A 22,260-nucleotide genomic window follows, 5' to 3' on the forward strand; every position below is an offset into this window, starting at 1 on the left:
ATGAAAACATTTTTCTCAGGAAAATTATTCATATTAGAAAGTGTGGCAAGAACATTAGCTCGATCATCTCTCTCCATACAATGCTTAGCCCATGCAAACAAATCCTGTTTCTTTTCTGTAGGAACAGTATTACGAGTAACAATCCTCGACCCCGCACCCTGATCAACTACAAGTGGTACAGAACTACTTGGGAGTGAGGGTGCAGGCAAATTCAATGGAGGTACTATTACTGGTGCAATGGGAAGAGGCAGAGGAGCAGGTGGAGGAACAACAACCGGAGGAATAGGAACAACAGGTTGAGCAGGAAGAGCAGGAATAACAGCAGGAAGAGGTACAGCAGGAGGAAGAGGAACATACGGAGGTGGTGCAGAGGCACCAGGCCTTCGTTCATTTAACAATTTGTCGATAAACTCATCAGAAACATGAAGATCTTTAGAGGGATAGATTTTCTGAATACCGAGTGAGAAAGCCCTGTCCATATTCCTAACCGACTGAGACTGTTTGTCCTGATCATATAACAACGCCTTTTCAACATTTGTTTTATGACGGCGCACATGTTTTTCCCTACTTTTAAGCTGCTGCAACGCTTCTCTTTTCCAATTTTGCAAAACATCAAATGCTGCAGGTCTGGCCTTCTTTTTTAACAAGACTGACTCTAAATATTCAATACGAGGGATCTCAAAACTACCATTGACTGGCCACTGAAGTTCGGAGGCATGTCTGGTTTGTCTGTGCCAAATTTTATTAAATACTACACTTCCAATGCCATGCTTACAGTACATAGTACATGCCGGCGACCCCTCCTGTGGTGCCGGACGGCTAAATTCCAAAGATTGTCTATCGCTGCGGAATAATGCCCTAAAGCAGCTAGACAATTTCCCAGGCATTTCTCAAATACTCAGTGTTACCTGGTCAATAATTGTGTCTGCAGATACAATGCGCCAAATTCAAATTGCCAGGGTTGAATTAAGAGTCGGGTAACGACTCACCTGACCAAACCTAAGGAGGACCGATCGGTTTACAAAGGACTTACCTAATGAATTTTACCTTGTGTATGGTGATTTCGGCAAATCTGCCCGCCTCAAAAAATTGACCCTCGTCAAGATGTCGTCTCAGACCACACACGGCTATCGTCCAGGGAACGGATCGTGCAACGCTGTTGAGGTGTCGCGTCTCGTTCAGTCGGGCCCGTTATGTCACACCGTCCGATCCCGGTCCGATAGCGTGCGTCAACCTTCAATAATCCGGCATCAATCTTGAGGGTCCCTATTCGGGCGCCAACTGTGAAAACATGAAAATAATATGAGGCAGCGTAACCAAAAAGGAAACACACCAAACACAGGTTACAAAGGAACATACAAAGTACTTTATTTTATACTGAATCCAGTTACAAAAGAACAGAACAAAATTCAGATAGCTATCGACCCCCAGTACAACACAGCGAACTCCGGCATGGTTCGGTGTGCTCAGTGAGTGCAAATATTCATTGAAACAGTCAGGCTTTTATACATTTCAAGCCTGCTGTTCAGCCCTCCTTTGGGTTAACCATTCCATAAATAAGTTACTGCTCTAGGGTCCCTTGCCAGGTCAAAACTAGTTCATCTTAGGTTTATACATTAACAAGAAGAAATGGTAATAATGTATGCTCTAGGCCTAACATTACAATGCGGGACTTAATTTATACAATATAGTTAAGCAGGTGTTCTCATTCAATTATAGATCAGTTTCGGTGATACAGGTAATCCATTGCACACAGGTCAGCAGAAGGACAAGGTCTCAGGTCATGACCCTAACAAGTGGCCTGCAGGCAAGTTATACATTAGCTGTACAGAGGTCATGACAATCGAGTTCTGTTCTGAATAACATAGGCTACCATTTTTGCTCACATGGTGACTTTATAGAGCAAGAAAACCTAAAATGGCGGCTTGACCCAAAATGATAGTTTACATGGTTTCTAAGGTCAGGACCTTGCAATGCGAGTTTATTCACATGTAGTTTATAAGCAGCTTGTTAGCAGCTTGGCGTAGGCCAATATACATATATTCATAGCAATAGGAGGCACGATATAATTTCTAGTTTGACAGGTCAAACAGGGTCCTATTCACCGATGCCGCCGGGGAGCAAGGGTTTTGGAGCCATACTAGACTCAGAATGGGTGGCAGGCCACTGGCCCAACTCATGGCAACTGGCAGGGTGGACAAAAAACATCACCCTCCTAGAAATATTTCCCATCTGGCTAACATTACACATCTGGGGCAGGCAGCTAGCGAACACGGAACTTTTGGTCTGGAGCGATAACATGGCTGTAATGGGCTCCATAAACAGAAGGTCTACCAAATGCCTTTTAGTACTGAAAGTCCTACCAGCCAGTACAGCAGTCACACTACAAGAAAACATTGTGGTCAAAGCGAAGGACATTTCGGGGGCGGATAATAACATTGCTGATGCTTTATCTCGCTTCCAGTGGACAAGATTCCGAGAGCTAGCGCCACATGCCCAAGAACAGATGACGCCAATACCAGCGGAATGCTGGGCAATCGTGGGAAACCAAGAATAACGGCATCCACGCCAGCGCCAGAGAGCTCAGGCCGGGATGCCCAACAGAAACCAGGCACCTCTAAAACTGGTGCCAACAACACATTGGCATCAACGCCAGCGCCAGTGAGCCCAGGCCGGGATGCCCAACAGAAACCAGGCACATCAAAAACGAGTGCCAACAACCTCTCGGGGTTCTTAACGGAAATGGCAGAGAGAGCAGTGGCAAGCACTACCGCAGCACAGTAAGTGCTTGCAAACAGTATTTAAAGCCACAGGTTTAAACCATATAGAGTTAATAACGATTAAAGACATAGAAGTATTTTTTAAATGGGCACGGGAACAAGGTTTCAAAAGAGATTGGGCAAAAGACACCTGGTGGCAATCTCATACTTTACAAAAATACGGGGCGATTCAGACTCCACCCAGAACGCCCTTATCTCCTATGCAATGAAAGGATGGGGCAGAATAGAGAGTCCCCAAGTGGACACCCGCCGACCCCCTGACTTCAGCAAACTAGTACAGATAGCAAGCCAGCTGGAAGCCATATGCTGGCACCCATACGAGATAGGTTTATTCAAAACATAATTTTTTCTAGCCTACTTCGGGGCCTTCCTGGTAGGAGAACTCATTGCTTCCAGCACCAAGGCCACAAACGGTTTGGGTGTCATGGAGGTCAGGGTGAGACAAGAGAGCATTAGCCTCGAAATGCAACAGTCACAAACGGGGGCCAAAAGAACACATTTGTTGCATTGATGAAACAACAAACTGTCCGGTTTGTATCACCAATCTCTATTACTTACAAAGACCCAAGGTGGGGGGGGGTCCTAATCCACAAGGACTCATCGGCGCTAAGCCGCTACCAATTTAAAGGGGTGTTGATGAAAGCAATCAACAAAGCAGGGTGGGACCCCAAGGGTTTCGGCACCCACTCCTTCAGGATAGGTGCCGCCACCGCAGCATGGCAGGGAGGCCTAGCACCTCAACAGCTAAAAAACATTGGGGGATGGAAGTCAGATTGTTACAAAAGATATATCAGACGACAGCTAATATAGCCTGCCACCCACACCTTTTTCTTTCCCCCTCCCTTCATACAGAAACACCAGGCGAGGGGAGGACCCCCCCCCCACCATCATGGATAGTCGGCCACCCCCCTCTTCTATCTTCGGGATAGACCGATGGGCAGAGGAGACCAAGGATAGGCCACCTTTCAGAAACACCATTTCCTCATGGTGAGGCTACAGAGGCCTCGAGGGGCAAAAAATCCACGAAACATTAGCAGACCTGGTCGCATACGGAGACCCGCCAGAATTCCTGGTCATACAACTAGGGGGAAATGACTTAGTATCACTTGGAAGGAGAAAGTTAATCAAGGACATGCGCTCCTCCCTTGCAGGCATCTCCCACAATTAGAAAATAACTGAAATATACTTCTCAGCCATCCTACTCAGAAAGAAAAAGCAAGGGGCCAACTGCTACAAACCTGTAGTCATTTCCTAGGTGAAAAATCAACAGGGGTTTAGGAAAATGTTGTACAGCAAGAGGACTGGGCTGCATAAAGCCCCCAGCCATTACACTGGGTGACCCAGACCTTTTTCTCAAAGACGGCACCCACCTATCAATCAAGGACATGGAAAATGTATTTCGAGAAATCACAGCAACTCTAGCCCCCAGGGGTTGTCAATAGGAGATACTTTTGGGGCAACACGGTCAGCCATCAACCTGCCCACGTGTGGCGGCACGGGCCAGTGGGGGTAACCCCAAGACACGGTGCCCAAAAGTATTATTATCTTATGATATGTGAGTATTGTTATTTGCATAACCATACCTGTACAATAAAACCTACAGCCTTTTATTGCCAACACTTGACAAACAATGTGTGAGCCAAATTATTCTGGGCGAGGCTATAGGTGCGGCAATGTACAAATATGCATGCATACGGGTTCAGCAGTTATGGGCAATGCTGCAGTGCCTCACAATGCGAGGCAGGGTAACTGCTGTCACCATCAGCGGGCCCGGAGAGGGGCAGCCCAACCCTCCCCCTCACTGCTCCTCTCCCCCCACCCAGGCGAAGAGACACAGTCTGTTTCAGCACAATGCTGAGGAAGGGTGAGGTGTGAGCAATCACCTCACCCTTCCTTCAGGCAACTAGGTGCTAAGCCCCGAAGGAAACCAACAGGCAGGCAGGGACCAGCTTCAAAGAACTGCCCACCCCCGGGGGGCCAGATAGTCTGCTATCCGGCCGGGGGCTGGAACATAACAGCCCCCACTACTATACATATCAAAGACCCAGGGCTTCCCTGAGTCTTATAAATACAGAGCGACATGCTCTGAGAAAACACAAATAGTTTGTGGAACCTGAACGGGGACCCAAACACTCAGGAAGTGCACAGTTTACTCAGTGCCTTCCAAAACTTTGCTTCTTTACCACAAAACCCTCCCACCCAACAAATAAGGGAGAAGAACAAAGGAAAAGAAGTACAGGGCACTGTACGGTGCCCACAACAAGTCGTGGGACATGAGAAGGCGGGCCGGGCCAGAGGGGGTAACCCCAAGACCCGGTGCCCAAAAGTATTGTTATTATCTTATGATATGTGAGTATTGTTATTTGCATAACCATATCTGTACAATAAAACCTACGGCATTTTATTGCCAACACTTGACAATGTGTGAGCCAAATTATTCTGGGTGAGGGATTAGGTTCGGCAATGTACAAATATGCATGCATACGGGTTCAGCAGTTATGATCTAGCACGATACGCCACCATCCAGACACGCCTCTGTGCTGCAAGAACACCACGCTGCTCATGGGTGCAGTCTAAAGCTTTTTAGCATGAGATAATGTATTATGCACATAAGGGTGCAAAGTGATGTGTGGTGAGGGGCAGCAGCCTGTTGTCAGGAACGTAGCCCCCTCCATCCCCCATTAGTATGAGAATCCCACTTATGAATTCCCCACTTCCCTACCCTGGCCATCCTGTTTTCAAATACTTATGGTTCACTTAGTGTAAGCAAAGTAGAGGGGTAAGGGTACGGCCTGCCCCAGTCTCGTGCCTGCATGACGAGAGACGCACACGTACGCACGCCATCAGTTGCGAGCACTATGAGCAGCATTGTGTCTGCACAGTTGCGTTAAGGGGTGCATAGAAACTTATCGTGATTTGTTTTTGTGTTACATTTTAACTTCAACGCCTTCTATATTGTACTAGATTAGCTCTTCTGTTATAGTGAAATGCGTAAAAATGTCAGGGCAACGCTGATAAAATGATGATACCCTTAAATGTCCTTGCGTTGGTGTGTACACCCGGCACAGGTGGACGGTGCAGGTCCGAGGTGGGGGAGGTGTGTTCACAGTATTGGCCTTTTCTCTCGGGTACCTGCTCGAGTCCTGCAATGGGACCTGCAGCTTCATGGGAAGGAACCCGGGCTGGAGAATAAACGAGAGCAGGGATATTGGGCCAGGATTGTGGGAGTGGGGCTGAGATTCCTATCACGGAATGCATCAGGCCCATAAATCGAAGTGGCCAGGAACTCAAGACTCGACAGGATGACGTTCCTCTACTTTTAGCGAAAATATGCCTTCGTTTCTTACTTTTTCTAACCCGGAACACTGTTTCCTAACAGTAGGAAGCAGCCCTTTTTTTGCTCCCCTTGCGCTGCAGTCTGGGGTTGTCCCCTATGGATAACATACTCCCATGTTGCTCAGAACACTCTGGCCTCGCACCTTGCTGAGCTCTCTCGCAGGCACTGGTTTGCTTCTGGTTTTTTAATAATCTGCTTGGGGCATGATGCCAATTCTGAGCCGCAACATAGCACGTCACCGCAGTGAGATTGCATACAGCTGCATGGTGTAAGGGACAATAGGGGTGGGCGGTACTTCTGCCCAGCGGAATCCCCATTACCGCTTTGGTGTGCGGCAGAATTACTGCTGCATTATACTACCTGTTGGGAGCGGTCAGGCATCTTCGATGCTAACAGTAATGCTGCCTGCCAGAGGTGGTGGATGAGCCTGGAGCGGTGCAGCCATGCTGCCCCACTCTGATGCATTGGTGCTCCTTCTCTGTCCCGGGGCCTGGAAGGAGGCCTGTGCAACCCGAGACGTTCCATTGAGTAGAGCCAAAACTGGCGGTTTTCCCAATGCGTGTACGAGATTTATTGTGTGCACGTGCTTACGCGCATGGCATGGACCGAGCTCAAAGGGACAGCAGACTCTCCAGAAGATATCAGAAAGCAAGCAGGAACTTGTCAAACATAAATGAACATTCGACTGCACACTGTACAGTTTAAACAAAATATTTATGTTTAGTTTACGTAGATTTACAGTAAAAACACATAGTTCAAATATTTGTCATAATGTGGGCCGTTCTAGCCCTGCCCCTGTGACGGGAAGATCGCTTGACAGCTCCAGGCCACAGAGACTGAAGCAGCTTGGCAGTGGCTTCCCAGTTCTTCACTGGCTGGGCGCCAACTTGGCTGAGTATCCCAAGAGCTGAATTTATTTGGTGTTCCTCATCGCTTGGACACTACACAATAGCCCAGCTGCAGTCCTCTTTCTCTGTGTACATGCTCGCTCTCAGGAATGTCTCTGAGCCCCCACCCATAGAGATGAAAGATGGGGGGATACATGTCCCCTGTCATTATGTGACCTCGCGCACATTCTGGACTTTGGCCGTTCAGACTAACACGTGGGTATCGCATTGAAGTTTTACTTTGAAATGTGCCAATGTCAGATGGCACAATGAGCAGGTAGTTGGTGTTTATAGCAAGTCCTTTCAGCATTGACAGTAGAATGGATACACTGTCTGGGAAAAGGCGGGCAAGCTGGTTGATCCGCCTGGTGAAGAGGAGAGCTGTGTACCCTCAGGTCTTGAAACTGCATGAACATTGGGGTGTGGGGGGGTACGCAGCAAGAGGGTTGCCAGCTACTCCTCCAGTAGTCCTGAGCATGGGACCTCTGGGCATCGATCCTTTAAAGCTGCACTGCCAATGGCAAGCAGGAGGCTTGGGCACTGGTAAACGGGTGGCGTGGGCAATGGCAAGCAGGAGGCTTGGGCACTGGTAAGCGGGTGGCGGGGGCAATGGTAAGCGAGTGGCGTGGGTTCCTCGGGTGGATCATGGTAGGCTGTAAGTGCAATGGGGGTGACGGAACAATGTACAACAGCGGAAGCCGCACTCGCTATGAATTAGGGAAAGAATGTGACGGAGCACTCTACCGCAGCCTTTAAATCTTAAACTATAAATGGAGCATGGGCTGAGGAAGTCTGAATGCTATTTTTAGGAATGTGGCTCTTTTTATTTTTTCGATGGTGCATTGTGCTGAGTGCCTGGTAAAAGGACCCGTTTGTCGAGAGTAGCCATAGACGTCGGCTAATCCCACTAATTTTGCAAATGGCCGTAGGAATCTTGGAAAGAATTAGTCTGGTCATTGGCCGTTTATCTCTGCGCATGAAAAAGCAAATACTGACTAAAGCAATTTACACCATACTACAATTTGCAGGACTCAAAGGAACTGCTCCTGTACATTTGGATGCCAGGCGTCTCCAGATTGGCTCCTTTTGGAGAAAAAGACCTCCATGATTGGGCAGAAAGAATTTCTGGAAAAATTGCCTACCTTTCTGCAACAGTAGAATAATATAAATCGGAACCATCACCCATTGTTATCGGGCACATCCCGTATATGTTAAACCCAGTCTCTTTGATGTAACATGAGTTTACGTTTGAGGCCTAAATTCAGCCTATTGCATGGCTCCCTGTGGTAGCTGAAGGCTTGATTTGATGATGCAGAGAAATAGGCCTCCCTGCTACTCTGACCCTTCTCCCCCCCCCGCCCGTCTTGCCATACTGAGCTGTACCTGCTCAGCAACCATGGATGTGATAGGACTCAAAATTATGTATTTTATTGGCTGCAAATGGGTGCACTGAGTTTTAAATATCTTAAACATTTTCTTGCCCTCCCGCAAACCTCACCAAATCTGCTGGTACACCTTGAAACAGGGAGGCGGCGCATATTATGCTTCTGTCAGGCTCATCCCGTCTTTTATTGGTCAAGGCAGTGGTCTGCGGAAGAATTTGGTAAATGCAGGGAGGCAGTAATGGACGTACTTACCCAAGATGGAGGGAAGTCACTCCCCGGGTTTGTTCATGTCGAATGTGAACTAGATTCTCTAGGGTTAAGTGACCTCTGTCTCAATCCAACATGTCTTCAGCATCTAAAGCAGCAGCTGTGAGGGCCTTTGAGCTCAAGCAGGAGCAGATAACTCTGTTTGAGGTTGAAAAATCATCCTTGCTGCTGAGGAATTGGGCTAATAAATGCCAGCCACGTTATGAAGAGTATCCGGATCATCAACAAGAAAGAAGCCTACCACTAGTACATGCACGTGTTTCCTAGATCATGATTTAGATCAGGTTCACTCGTTGTGGGTATTTTACATTCTTTGTGCCGTTCACCATCATTTTGTCTCAGAAACACTCTGAACCATAGAGAGAGAAATATTTTTTATTTTTACACTGGTTAGTTCACATGTCAGTCATAGTTTTAATTTAAACTATGTGAGGGAAGTAAGACCGTGTTAAGCAAAAAGTTAAAAAGAGATTAATCAATACATTAGCCAATCTTCTCAACAACATGAAAATAAACCCATTAGGGAAACCCTACACATTACTAATAGGGTGAAAGAGAAGAATAGAGGATAGAATGAAAGCTGAGACTCTAAGAGAATAGTAGAGATACAGTCGAAATTTCCGTTGGTGAAATAAGTAAATTAATACGGTTCAATAATATTGTTCCTTATTGACCTCCATCTTGGGTGATGAATCAAGAAAACAAATGAGAATTTTTTTCCAAAAATGAATTGCATTTGGGCAGCAGTTTTGTGATCGTTTCCCCTGCAGTATCTGGATTATGTCAATCCGAAGTATGGACGTGCACGTATGTAAATGTTCAGATAGGGGCTCTGCCGCAAAGGTTTCTGAGACCCTCGTTCAGGGAAAGACACGTGAGGACGGCTGTGGAGGCATTGGATCTGAGATGAATGTGCTGTTATCTGACACATGCGTGGCGTATATGGGAAGATCATTTGTGAGCTCCTAGAAGGATTCTGCAAAGTACTATTCAAATAGAGCTGCATCGCCATTGTTTGTGTTCTTAAATGCTGCCTAAGATTCTGCGTAACTGGTTGTAACAGCACATTGATGCCTCCGGGTTTAGTGCGCAAAGATTTTATTATCTAGCAGAACCCCTTGTCAATCGAGAGGTATGTCATTATTGATGGCATGGAAGAATGTCTTTTATTATGGGAAATATTTTAATTAAGGAATGCTTAAAAATATATGATTTGTTTTTAGTATTTTTAGCAATGAATGGAAAGTGATTCGCTGTATTACAAATGTTGACGATTATACAATGTATGGCTATTATAAATTCGTTTTTGATTTAACTGAACTCATTTCTGTACAAGAGGAGCCCTGCCCTTCTGCTATATGCATCCTGATTTTTAATATCTGATGTATCTATAATTGTGATAATGCTTTTATGATACTGGCTTTCAAAATAAAGCTGAATGAACGAACGAACGAAATGCACGTACACTTTGAATATTTCGTGAGATACTGGTATTGTACTTGAAGTCACGTGTACGATATATAAGAATTTTAAACTTTACATTAAAAAGGAAATGTTTTAACTTGTCATATGTAAGTGAGATTTTCTTGAACAAGTTTTGAAAATCACCCGGTTCTACAGGTGAATTTTAAGATGTGGTCCACGTATTTATTTGTGTATCTTCATGTTCCAGCACTGGTGTTATGAACAATCCGCAGATGATGGCCTGTTTTTACCTTTCACTCTTTTATGTGACCCTCGTTGTCCTGTCTAGAAAGGTAAGAAAGATCTGTTTCCTCCGCATCATTGCAAGGATAATGGATGTAGCGTGCCTATTTGCCATGCGCACAAATATCTGTCATCTAGCTGAGCGTTAGCCTACACGGAGAGTACATAGTTAAAAGTGAAGAACTTTGTAGGGAAGGGGTAAGCAACCTGTCACTTTCCAGATTTTTTGCACAAATCCTCCCATCAGGCCGAGCCAGTATAGTCCATGGTGAGTGATCCTATGAGCCCTAGATATAAACATCTGGAGAGTCCACGGTTGCACACCGCTGGTCTAGGAGGTGGCATGTCTTGTTCAGTAGAAGGTTCCCCATTTATGTATGCAGAACGCTTGAGGGGCAGGGTAGGATTGATGAGCACCAAACAGTAAGCTGTATAATATCTGAAGACCTTTAACTGACTAATAGGCCGGTCATAACTGGGAAAGCAAGAGGAATATTAGTAAGCATGAGGAAAGGAATAAACAGCAGGTCGATGGAGAAGCTTACACAACTACGTAACTCTACAGCCCAATTCTGAGGCCTGGTGTGAGGTGATGTGTCCAGATTTGGAGATTGAAGGATAAAGATAGTCTGTGGACAACCCAGTTGTGTTCTACTAAATGAGTAAATCTACTGAACTGCAGGTCCCAAGATTAGGTCCTTCAGAATCAGGACTGGACGTGTGGGGGGTGTGTAAGGAAGGCATGGTATCGAACAGTAAGCCCGACACAAGTGATCACAGTTCAAGGGTGTTTATTGAACTTCAGTTGGGTTTGAAAAAGGCCTATCTAATTCTAAATCTAAAGATGGGAGCAAACTATGACCATCAAATAATAATAACGCAGTTCTAGTCAAGGACTATACTAATAAACCTATTGCTAATCCTTCGTTTGCTTCCCTTCCTCACATTTGCAGCTGGGGGCAAGGTGGCACACTCAAGCTTAGCACACCCTTTGGTTTCTCTAGCACGAAGATGCAGTTCAAAACCTCAACATCAGGGCCTTCTGTGCCAAAGTCTCTTTGCCATTCAAAGTCTCATATTTCAGAGAGCCTGATGCAACACAACAAACATTAAAGATCCTTTCTTCTTAGGATTTCACATATGCAACTTCTCGGGTGATTTACTGTTCACCCAGGGTCCCCCTCTGCTGAGCTCAGACCCACTTGAACACAAAACCTTCAATTGATCTCCCTCCCACTGCATCAAAAGACTTTCCACTGTGCGCAGAGTTTTGCTTGACCCGTTGCAGGCCCACTTACATTCACAATTGCTTGTCCTCTTCTTGAAATAACCTTTTTCTCACTATCACGTTTGCCACTTCTCAGCTGGATACCTTACAGAGACCTTCGATTGAGCACACACGCAGTGGCAGACCACTCTGTCAAAGATATTGCATCTTGCTTTTAAAGTTCAATCACTCATCAGCAGTTCAACTTTACTTGAGTCTCTTATCACGCGCGTTTTTGTAAATGTTCATTCCAGCGCTCGCCATACAAGTTGATGCTTGCAAACTTGGCTTTAACACAGACCGGTCTTGTATCAGTCTCCCCAACTCACGGGCTGTGTTGATCTCACTGATGCTACTTTGTTCTTGGAGCCGAGGACGTTACTACGGTGGATGGTGATTCTCCCTCCATTGATTATGGATGCGGGAGGGCCCAGGGTATAGCTGACGCACAATTCAGGATTCTTCAGCCTGGTTTCCTGGTCTTACGCTTTCTATTCTCGAGGTTTCTGGAAAGTAGCAGTTCCTTGACGAAAAGGTCAAGGGCACTTCCCTCCTTGCGATCCCCTTCTGTTTTGCCATCTTTGCTCTCTCGTTCAGCTGCCATCTCGAAACTGCTGTTTCCTCGTGTACTTTGCCTCGCTCAGAGTGTGCTCTTGTGCTCTGCCTTTTATCCGTGTGGGGAAGCTTAATGGAAGTCAGGTCTGTGTGTTAGTCAGTAATTGCCTGACCTCGCCTGACCATTTTATTGGTACACGTCAGGTATACTGATCGGGTGTTATTCTGTTTTCTCTCATAGCAGGCTGTTCGTGAGAAAGTGTTCATATTGTAAAAGCAGGGGAGGGGAGACGAGTTCCTAAATATCCTACCTGGTAGGATGGGTAAAGGTGTTTTAGGGAAGGGGATACCATGTCTTACCATCCGGTGTCCCACTCCCTGAATATCCCTCGCCCAGGCGATCCTCCCTCACTGGTCCTCCCCCAGGAGCTGGATCCAAAAGTGATGGCTGTGTCCTAGCCACTTGGTTGACAGATCCCCAGGCACAAGTGGGTAAGACACATTCTGGTTTCTCACATGTGATAGAGACATCCATATTCTCAGAGGAAACTTTACCGTAGGCATGCTTCTCATGCAAAAGCTGCCACTAGATGTGACCGTCTCTGTTTTTCACAAACAGGGGAGCAAACGCATGAAGCAGCTTCCTTGTGGAGATGGCGGTGAGAGGAATGTGACATGGGAGCAGCAAGAGTGGTAGTAAATATGAGCAATAGCAGCAAGATAGAAACATTACAAGACCATGAATGATGCAAGTGGTAAGAGGAGGCAGTGTAATTCATAGACCTGATGATCCTTAGTTACTGTCAACTCAAATTTCCCCTGTTCGAGAACATTATGTTCTCAATACATTGTGACATGACAGAGGATGTTCAGTAATCTAAAGTTACCCAATCATTTTCCACTAACAAGTATCGAAAGTATTTATACATAGGGTCAACATGCAGTAATAAATGGGAACATCAGCAACCACCCATAGATTGTGGGCAGTTCCATAACCATAGATAATATGATCCTATGTTTCACACCATGGCATTACAAAATCATGTTATGTTATGTTGATTTATACTCTGAATTGATTCATGGTTTGTTTATGTGTAGTGTGGCTAGCCGAAGGTCTAGTGTAGTGGGGTTGGATATGTTGGAGGAGCAGGAAGGGGAAGTGGGTTAGTACGTCTGTCAGTTTGTTGGAGCCTCTGGAGTGACTCTTTGGTTGCTGTCTGGTGGCATCTACCCAGGTTCTTGGTTGTAGTTCGTTGGTCCATCTCGCCTCCCTTCTAGTTGTTTGTCTGTGATGTTATTGCTGCGGGTGTCCCTTTGCTGTTGTCTTTGTATGTTGAAATACCAGGTTTTGAGTCATTTCCTGAAGGTGATATGGTCTTCTGTGGTTCTCATTTCTTTTGTCATGGTCTTCCAGAGGTTATCAATTAGACATGAGAACACCGATTTTCCGTTTTCATAATTTTTTGCCTCTATTTGTAGGTCGATTCTGGATCTTAGGTCCCTTCTTGGGTGGCTAATCTTTTCTTGGAGGAATTCAGCTCCTTGTCTGTGAAAGGCTTTGTTGGGTGATGCTTTGAATTTGATGTGTTTTTTTTTTTTTACTGGCAACCAGTGTAGGCTTTTCAGTGCTGGAGTGATGTGGTCTCTAGTATTAATAGGATCCTGACTGCTGTAATTTGCACCCTTTGGAGTTTCTTGGTGAGTCTTTTCAGCATTCCTAGGTAGAGGCTGTTTGCATAGTCAATTCGTGCGCGTATCAGGGATATGTAGTGAGGGTTTTGTGAGGTAAGGAGAGGTAGGGGAGTAATCCTCTGAGTAGTCTTACGAGGAAGACACAGTTTTTGGTGATTGCATTGACTTGCGGTTGCAGGGATAGTCGGTTGTCCATTAGTATTCCTAGGTTATTTACTACATCAGTAGTCTCCAGTTGCATTCCCATGCCGGCCTGCCAGCCAGTCCAGTTGTGGGTTCCCTCTGTCGAATCCTGCGAGTCATAGTACTATTTCCGGTTTTGCTAGGTTCAGTTTAAGGTTGTTCGTTGTCATCCAATTGTAGATGTCTGTGAGGCAGTTGTTGAGGCAGTTATTTTGTTATTGGGTTCTGTTTGTTTTCAAAATCAGTTGTGTGTCGTCTGCATAAGCGTGTGGGTTCGAAAGATTTTCATCAGTGGGGACATGTAGATGTTGAAAAGCAGAGCAGAGTTTCTGGATCCCTGTGGGACTCCCTAGGATATATTTTTGGTGTTTGAGGTGAATAGTGGTAGGTAGGTTCTTTCGGTTCGGTTTGTTAGGGATAAGGTAAGCCACTTTAGTGCAGATTCCTCTATGCCACATTCTATCAATCTTTTTATTAGTGTTGCGTGGCTGATTGTGTCAAATGCTGCTGGTATGAAGCCAACTTGTGACCGGTAGAGTATTCCTTTTGTTTTGACGTATGTAAGTAGGATTTTGTAAACATGGTTATGCCGGAATTTTTGCTGGGTAGAGCAGGTTGGATATCGGTCTGTAGTTGCTCGGGTCTTCTGCGCTTTCTGATTCCTTTTTATCAGTGGTTTGATGTATGCTGATTTGAAGGTGGACGGTACTGTCCCTCTTTTGAGTGATCGATTCATTAGGTTCCAGAGTGTGACAACAGGGGTTCTGTGGTTGAGGATTCCAAGATGTCAGGGGTGCAGTGGTCTCTTGGGATCCTGCAAGGTTGGTGTACTTGATCAGTGTGGCGAAGGTTTCTTCTGTGATTGTTTCTAGGCAGGCGAGTTATGCTGCAGTCTGCGTTTCCTTGTGTTGTGGCTGTGTTGATGGGCTCCAGGATTGTATGTATTTTTGATCTCAGGTGGTTGATGTTGATATTGATATTTTATTTCTATCGTGCTCGTACACAAGTGTTTGAGAGCGCGACAAGGCAAGGGAGGGGAACAGGGGAGAACAAAACAGCGATCTTACTAGGCTCAGTGACATTGAGAACGCACAAGTGCATGGGAGAGGGGGAGGGGAAACGTGCATGGAAGGGGGGAAGAAGTGGAAAGTGCGAAGCAAAGGAGAAACAGATAAATAATAATAAATAAATAATATGGGCAACAAATGGTGGTAGTGCAGCCAGCAATTTGCAAGTGCTAGGTTTAAGACAGCATATATAAACTGAAGGGTAAATCCCCTACTCTGTGGAGGTCTGGGGTAAAGATTCAACAAGTATCAACAAATAGTGACCCCACAGGGTGTAAAAAATACAGGTGATGTAGTATACCTATTACTGATACTCACCTCACTTTTTCAGACAGGGTAGCAGACAGGGTAGGTCTGATAAGTGCAGGAAGAAAAAGGGAAGGGGCTGTATGGGTACAAATACAGACCCCAGTGCAAGGGGAGGCCTGGAGGCAGTGCGGGAGGGAGGCAGGGTGAGCAGGTACCTCGCCCCGGAGGACAAGGGGTGGCCAGGTGCACAGTGCCAAGAGAGAACAAATCAGCAGGGGAGAGGGGGAGCGAAGGCAGAAGAAAAGAGGAAGGTCTAGAAGTGCTTCCGGAACTGGAGATGGTTCTCCTCAAGCTTTAGAGTGGCAGGGAGGCTGATTGTTGGTGATGTTGTCACAAAGTGCTTGTGTCGGGATGATGGAATTCTTGTAGGATGAGGTTTTTTAATCTCTTTAATGATTTTGAAGAGTTCTTTCTGTGGATTGTTTGCCTATTCTATTCTTCTGGCGCAAATGTAATTTTTGGCTTTGAGGCCTGTTGATTTGTATAGGTAGAGCTGTCTTTGGTATTATATGTTTTTCTTGTTAGTTGTATTGTTCTCTCCAATTATGTTCCATATTACGGTTGTTGTACTTTTTAGTTATTTCAGTTCTTCTATGAACCATGTTGCTGCCGGTTGTTTTGGTGTTGCTTTGGAAGTTTTTGCTGGTGCCTGCTGGGCAGAGAGACCCAAGCTACTCCTCACTGGTGAGGCCCAACAAGGCCTGAACATGTTTGGAGATGTGTGTGGTCTTGTGCAGAAAGGATGTGACCAAGCAGTTCGGTCTGGACTGCCCCTTTTGGGATGGGACCAGGCCTGATTTTCATATGGTCTCATTTGTAATGACTTGGCAGGCGAAGAATGATGGTCTGGAGAGTTGCCCAGAGCAATGCCAGAGGTTAGGATTAATTCCAAACCTTTCAGCCATCACCTTTTTTGTTTTGCACCAGTTTGTCTAGGGCATTGGTGATCTAAATTTTAAGTGTGTTTTCTGCTGTGTCTACGGTTGTTTCAGTGGGTTCTGTTCTGCTAGGGAGGGTTGAGTCTAGAAGGTTTGTTAGGGCCTCTAGTTTTAGGTTCTTACAGTTTCTTTTCTTGCTGGCATTGAGGATACCCTTTCTGGCCGGTAGACAGGTTTGGGATGTGATGTAGAATGGTATCAAGTAGTATTTACTCCATATTATCTGTGTAGTGGCGCAGATACGCATAGTCCTTCTCTGCAGGAAATTGCATCCAGGGTGTGTCCACCGTTGTGGGTGGATCCATGTACTATTTGCTTGACATGCAAAGTTTCCAGGAGTAAGCAGAGTGAGTTTGCTGTCGATTCGTTTTCTTTTCCAAACCAGATGTTGAAGTCTCACTGTATTACTAGGTTGTCGTGGTAGGTTGATAAAATGGCGGCCGCACCTGCTAATTTTGTTGCAAACTTGCGGCTGTAAGATGCTGGTCTGTAGATCAGGATGAATACTATGTTGGTTTGGTCATTGAGTTCTATCTTGATCAGGAGGGATTCACAGTCTTCTACATCGTTGGTGACGAGTTGAGCTGCTCGGATGTATGATTGCGGTTCCGCCTCCTCTTCGGTTTTCTCTATTGGAGTGTATTAATTTAAGGTTATCCGGTATGACTTTGTAGTTCTCCGATAACCAGGTTTCTGTAAGAAAGAGCACATCTGTGCCTCCTTCGTTTAGAAGGTCATGGAGTTCTATTGAGTGTTTTGCCATGGATCCAACATTGAGATGGCTGCAGTGTAGTTGATTTTCCTTTCCCGTCGTTGTTTGTATCATTGGTTCGGTTCAGTGTGTTGTCAGTTGGGTTTCCATTGCTGGTGGTTATCTCCTGGTTGCACCTATTGGGATGTGGAGTTCTTTGGTGGTAGGTCTCTTTGTCGAGAAGACTGATAAGGTTGATGGCAGGGTTGGTTGCTTTTGGCTCATTCCGGCTGGTGAATTGTGTTGGTACCCGTCCGTTGTTCTAGTCTTTGGTGATGTAGGGCGTGTAGAGGGTAATGGATTTCAGTTTGTCCCTGATTCTGGTTGGGGTATTGTCCATGGTGTGGTCTGGGTTGGGGTGGTTTATCAATTGTCGTATTGCGTTTGTGGTACTGGTAGGCCTGAATTAGTAATGAATATTGCTTATCGGTTTGTTGTTGCTGGTCCATCTTTGCTTACCAAGCAGTCGTATGTGGAGAGGTAGCGAGCAATGTAGTCATTTTTTGCTCTGTTATTTGTATGTGTCCTTGCACTGTCTGGCCTGTTCTTCACCCAGTTTTTCTGAGTTGTGTGATTTAGCTGGTTGGCACCTTCCCACGCGGTTGGGGTTTCCTTATTATTTCTGTTGTCCATTCTGGCTTCTTTGTCTTTCTTGTGCCGAGGCATAGTATTTTGGGGTGTGAGTTGTATTCCTTTGAGTGGGTGTCCTCTTTGGATTGGTGTGTTTCTTGGTCCTTGTGGTTCACTCTTCGCTGTTTGTGATTAGTTGTTGTTTGTAGTTGGTGAGGTTGTTGAACCAGGGGTTGTAGACCTTTGTGGTTCGGTCCTTTACTGCTTTTTCCTTTGTGGCTCCAATGTAGTTGTTGGTGTTTATCTTGTGGGTCCTTTGATTGAGGTGGTAGAAAGAGGACGAGCTGTGCAGATAGCTAACCGTCGAAGTGGTAAAGACCTGGTGGTACACATACAGCGGGAGAGGGACAACCCTTAGGGGTCAGACAGCTGAGCGACTGGGCAGCCTGTGGGATGGGGATACGGCCAAGGGGGTGGGGACAACCTAGTTTGGAGTGCTGGGCTGGGTGGGAGAGCTGGGTTATGCGACACCCACAGTGGGTGGAAGCGTCTGGGTTGGAGACACAGTGATTACTCAAAGGGCACCAGAAGTACTGGCTGGTAAATTGGTGAAAGCCTAGAATTGCGGTCACAACTGTAAATGCATTGATACCTAGCTTTGGGATACTTAGCAGGTGGGAGAAAGGCCCAGATTGAGGACGCAACAGAGAATGTGGTATCACCTAGATTTGGGATGCATGGCAAATGGGAGAAAGGCCTAGATAGAGGACACAATAGTAAAAGCGGTAACACCTAGATTTGGGATGCATGGGAAGTGGGAGAAAGGCCAAGATAGAGGACACAACAATAAGGTATTCATTTATTTATTTCATTTATTGAGTATTTATAATACGCCTATACACAATGTGTTTTTCGTGGCACAACAAGACAAGAGGTTGGAGGAACAGGGAGAACAAAACAGAAAAATGATCATACTAGGCCTTGTGACATTCGGATTGTGCAAGTGCAGTAAAGAGAAGTGCAGGGGAAGGGGAAAGTGCTGATCAGGGTGGAAGGGCCTGTGAGAAAAGTGAGTGCCAGGGGGAGGCCAGGTGGACATTGCCAGGGGAAAGCAGAGAGTGCAGGGGAAGGAAAGTCCACAAGCTAAGTGCGAGGTAAGGGGCTGGAAGGGCTACAAGGGTGCAGGCACGTACAGGGCTAGTGCGAGTGGAGGGGCCGGGAAGGGCAAGTGCATGTTGAGGGGGAGGGGATTCAGGGTAGACTGGATTAGGGGGGTTTGGTGCCATCTAAGACTCTGAAGGAACCAGGTAGCCCATCAAGAGCAGACAGGGACATTAGCTGGGGAGGGGGAGAGGAAAGGAAGAAGGAAGAAGAGAAAAGGAAGGTCTTGAGAAGCTTCTATAACTTAAGTAGATCCGGCTCAAGTCAGAGGAGCAGGGACACCATTTCAGAGAGGGGCACTTGCAGAGGAGAGAGATCTACCCCCCACTGTAACGCTCACCTGATTCCCGTAGAGGCGCCGGTCTTGACTGGGCGTATACCGTATCTTCAAAGGTGATGTGTAACACACGGCTGGCTCTTTGGGCTGGACCTCTGTGCACTGTATGTCTGACTCGAAGGGTAAGATGTCTTAGGTAAGTGAACGCCGTGCTCTCCATCTGCCTCGGGGCAGGGTGCTGTAACCAGTTTCTTCACTGGATAAGGGGAGCAGGCCTCTTGACTTCAGAGGACTGCTGTCCGTCGTTTACTGCACGAACGGTAAGTTTCGAGTAATTCTAATGTCTTTAAAAGTCTTTAGTAATGCTGTCTCTTGTTTTTGCAGGGTTCCGGCGATGGCGGATGACGGGCTGAAGTGAGTTGAAGATGGAGCCCGTGTGATGAATGGAAGCGCCTGGAAGCACGTAAGTAAGCGCTTGTTGCCTGCTTCACGATGCGCTCTAACTGTCTTTTTATTTTGCAGGTACAAGTTCGGAGCGGCTGCAGGGTGCCGGAATACCCACTGGGTTAGATGTGGAAAGGAGTAATGGCACGTGAGTATTAAAGTTCTCCAATGTCTTTAAACCCACCTTTGTTTTGTCTTTCAGATGCGGGATGCCGCGCCGAAGGCCTCCGGAGCGTGCGAAGAGCTGGTAAGCTTTTGTCTTTCAGATGCCGGAATGCAGCGCGAGGCGTTGGTGACAGCCGATGGACCAGGTAAGTGAAGCGCTGTCACTGAAGACCGTAATGCTAACCTGTTCTTTCTTGTCTTTATAGGTGTTGCTGAAGACTGGATTCAGGATGGTAAGCCTTTTTCCTTAGGCCCAGCATCAGATGCAGAAGACACGATGAGCGTTCTGCTGCAGAGGATGCAGAATAACGCAAAGCAAGATTCATCCATCGGGTGTGGTTTAAATAGCCTCCTGTAGTGCTTAGGTGTCTCCTTCCACAGCCACGCCTAGGTAAGAAAAGAGTTCCTGCTTTCCAGAAGAGTTCCAGTGTTCTGAACCTAGGGAGTGGCTCCTGCCCCACCCAACAGGAAAAGTAGTTCCAAACAGAAGAGGATCAGAGGCTCAACTGGCAGGCAAGTAAGCAGCATGGTCTGCTGCAGGTAAGTCCACCCAAGCATTATGGGCATATTTATGAGCCTGGTGCCACTGGCGCCAGGACTGGGTCCAAAAGGTCCCAATTGGGACTGGTTGGCACTCGGAACCTGGGTTATGGATCTGCTTCCAAGGGAGTTGGGAAAACCCTGACCTTTTGGAAGCAGAGATCATGACACCCACTCTCTGCTTGGAAAATCATCTGATCTACAGAGAGTTAGAGCTAGACTACCGAAGGGCTCTAGCAGGGAGGTAGTTAGGGAGAGAGAGTTGGATGTAGAGGGGTCCCAGGCCTCAGAAAGCCTTGTGGATGATGCAGAGGGTCTTGAACCTGATCCTCATAGCAACCAGGAGCCAGTGGAGAGATTTTAGGTCTAGAGAGATGGGGTCCCTTGCCTTGAGGCCAAGGATAAGTCTTGCAGTCCCATTCATTCTGGATTAGTTGAAGGGGGCGAAGGGAGGTGTTAAGCAGATTAAGGAAGGGGCTGTTGCAGTAGGCCAGCATGGAGATGGGGGAAGGTGAGGAAAGGGGGAATGTCTCTGAGGAGGTGCAGCTGAAAGTGAGGCTTCTTGGCAAGGTCTGCGATGTGAGGAGAGAAGGAAGGAGAGGAGTGAAAGATGACATCAAGGTTTTTTGCCCCACAGGATGGTGAGGGGATGGGGCCCATGGTGGGAGGCCGGAGTGTAGGAGAGAAAGAGGGAGCAGGGGTCCCAATGAGAAGGATCTCCATCTTACTGGCATTAAGGCAGAGATCGTTAACAGTGCACCATGCCTGAATAGCAGTCATACAGTCAGGAATGAGAGAAGAAGACGAGGAGGGAAGCTCGAAGGAGAGTTGTTAGCCGCATAACACTGGAAGTTAGGAGAGAAGGTACAGATCAAATGGGTTAGAGGGGCCAGGTAGATGTTGAAAAGCCAAGGCGAGAGGATTGAGCCCTGAGAGACTCTGCAGGTGGAGAGTGAGATGGTGGAGAGAAAAGGGCCCAGTTGAGCCTAGGAAGGTTGATCCAAGAGGAAGGAGGTCAAACAGTCCAGAACCAGGTTCGTGATGTGCAGGGTATAACAGAGCCGATTTATCAGGGTATCATGATTGATCGTATCAACGGCAGAGGAAAGGTCGTGAAGGATGAGACCGGAAGGAGAGTTGGAATCGAGATTAGAGAGCAGGTCTTCACGGGTGTTCAGGAGAGCCGTTTCTGTGCCTTTGGCAGCTCTGAAGCCATATTGGCTGCCGTGGAGACATCCAACAGATTCAGTGTGGTGGATAGGCTGGATGATAGCCAGCCTCTCCAAGAGTTTGTCCAGGAAGGCGGTAATGGAGATAGGGTGGTAGTTTGCCAGGCAGGCATGTCGACAGAAGGCTTTTTGAGGAGATGGTGCACAAGGCATGCTTGAGGAGTGAGTGGAAGGATCCAGTGGCAAAGTAGTGATTGCAGAAATCGGCCAAGGCTGGAGCAAGGCAGACAATGTTGTCCTTGATAGTTCTGGAGGAGCAGCTGCCCTGGTGAGTTGTGTGATAAGGGCACAATTAGCCAATCAGGGTAGGGGGCAGGTAAGGAGGCAGGAGCAGGGGCTGGGAAACAGGAAGACCAAGGTGCAGAGCGCTGAGGCAGCAAAAGAGCAGGAAAAGCTTCACAATTATAAAACAAAATTAATAGAAATCAGGTTGTAGCACATGGATTACAAGAATTACAGGTGACACATGCCTCACCGCAAGCCAGAGACCAAAGTGTCTTAGGGAGTCAGTGAGGGTCAGTAACTAGGCCCATGCCGTGTTTGTGTTGGGAAGTTAACCAAGCAGGGGAGGGGGCGCTGCTGTCCTTCTGCAGTTAACCTCCCCTTTTCCACTGTAATGAATGCCAGCTGCAATGTTTCATAATGCCCATCTTCCACCTTTCTTCCATGCATTCACACAGCAATTGGCTCTTCACACTGGATCACCCAATTCCTTACTGGTTATACCCTGTGATGATCTGCATCTCTGT

General features: G+C 46.7%; 1 protein-coding gene across 4 annotated transcripts in view; it reads left to right on the top strand.

Annotated features, from left to right (window-relative positions):
• The window catches only part of ADCY7 (adenylate cyclase 7), a 1,256,803-nt gene that overhangs the window by 1,157,277 nt on the left and 77,266 nt on the right, over positions 1–22,260 (top strand). For all 4 annotated transcript variants that reach the window (XM_069604769.1, XM_069604771.1, XM_069604772.1 and 1 more), the window contains one exon: positions 10,329–10,413. In XM_069604769.1, the coding sequence (XP_069460870.1) occupies positions 10,329–10,413 (85 nt within the window). The remainder of the gene's footprint in view (positions 1–10,328; positions 10,414–22,260) is intronic.

Source organism: Ambystoma mexicanum, chromosome 1p, assembly GCF_040938575.1.
Source record: "Ambystoma mexicanum isolate Mex_15411 chromosome 1p, UKY_AmexF1_1, whole genome shotgun sequence".
Lineage (NCBI taxonomy): Eukaryota > Metazoa > Chordata > Amphibia > Caudata > Ambystomatidae > Ambystoma > Ambystoma mexicanum.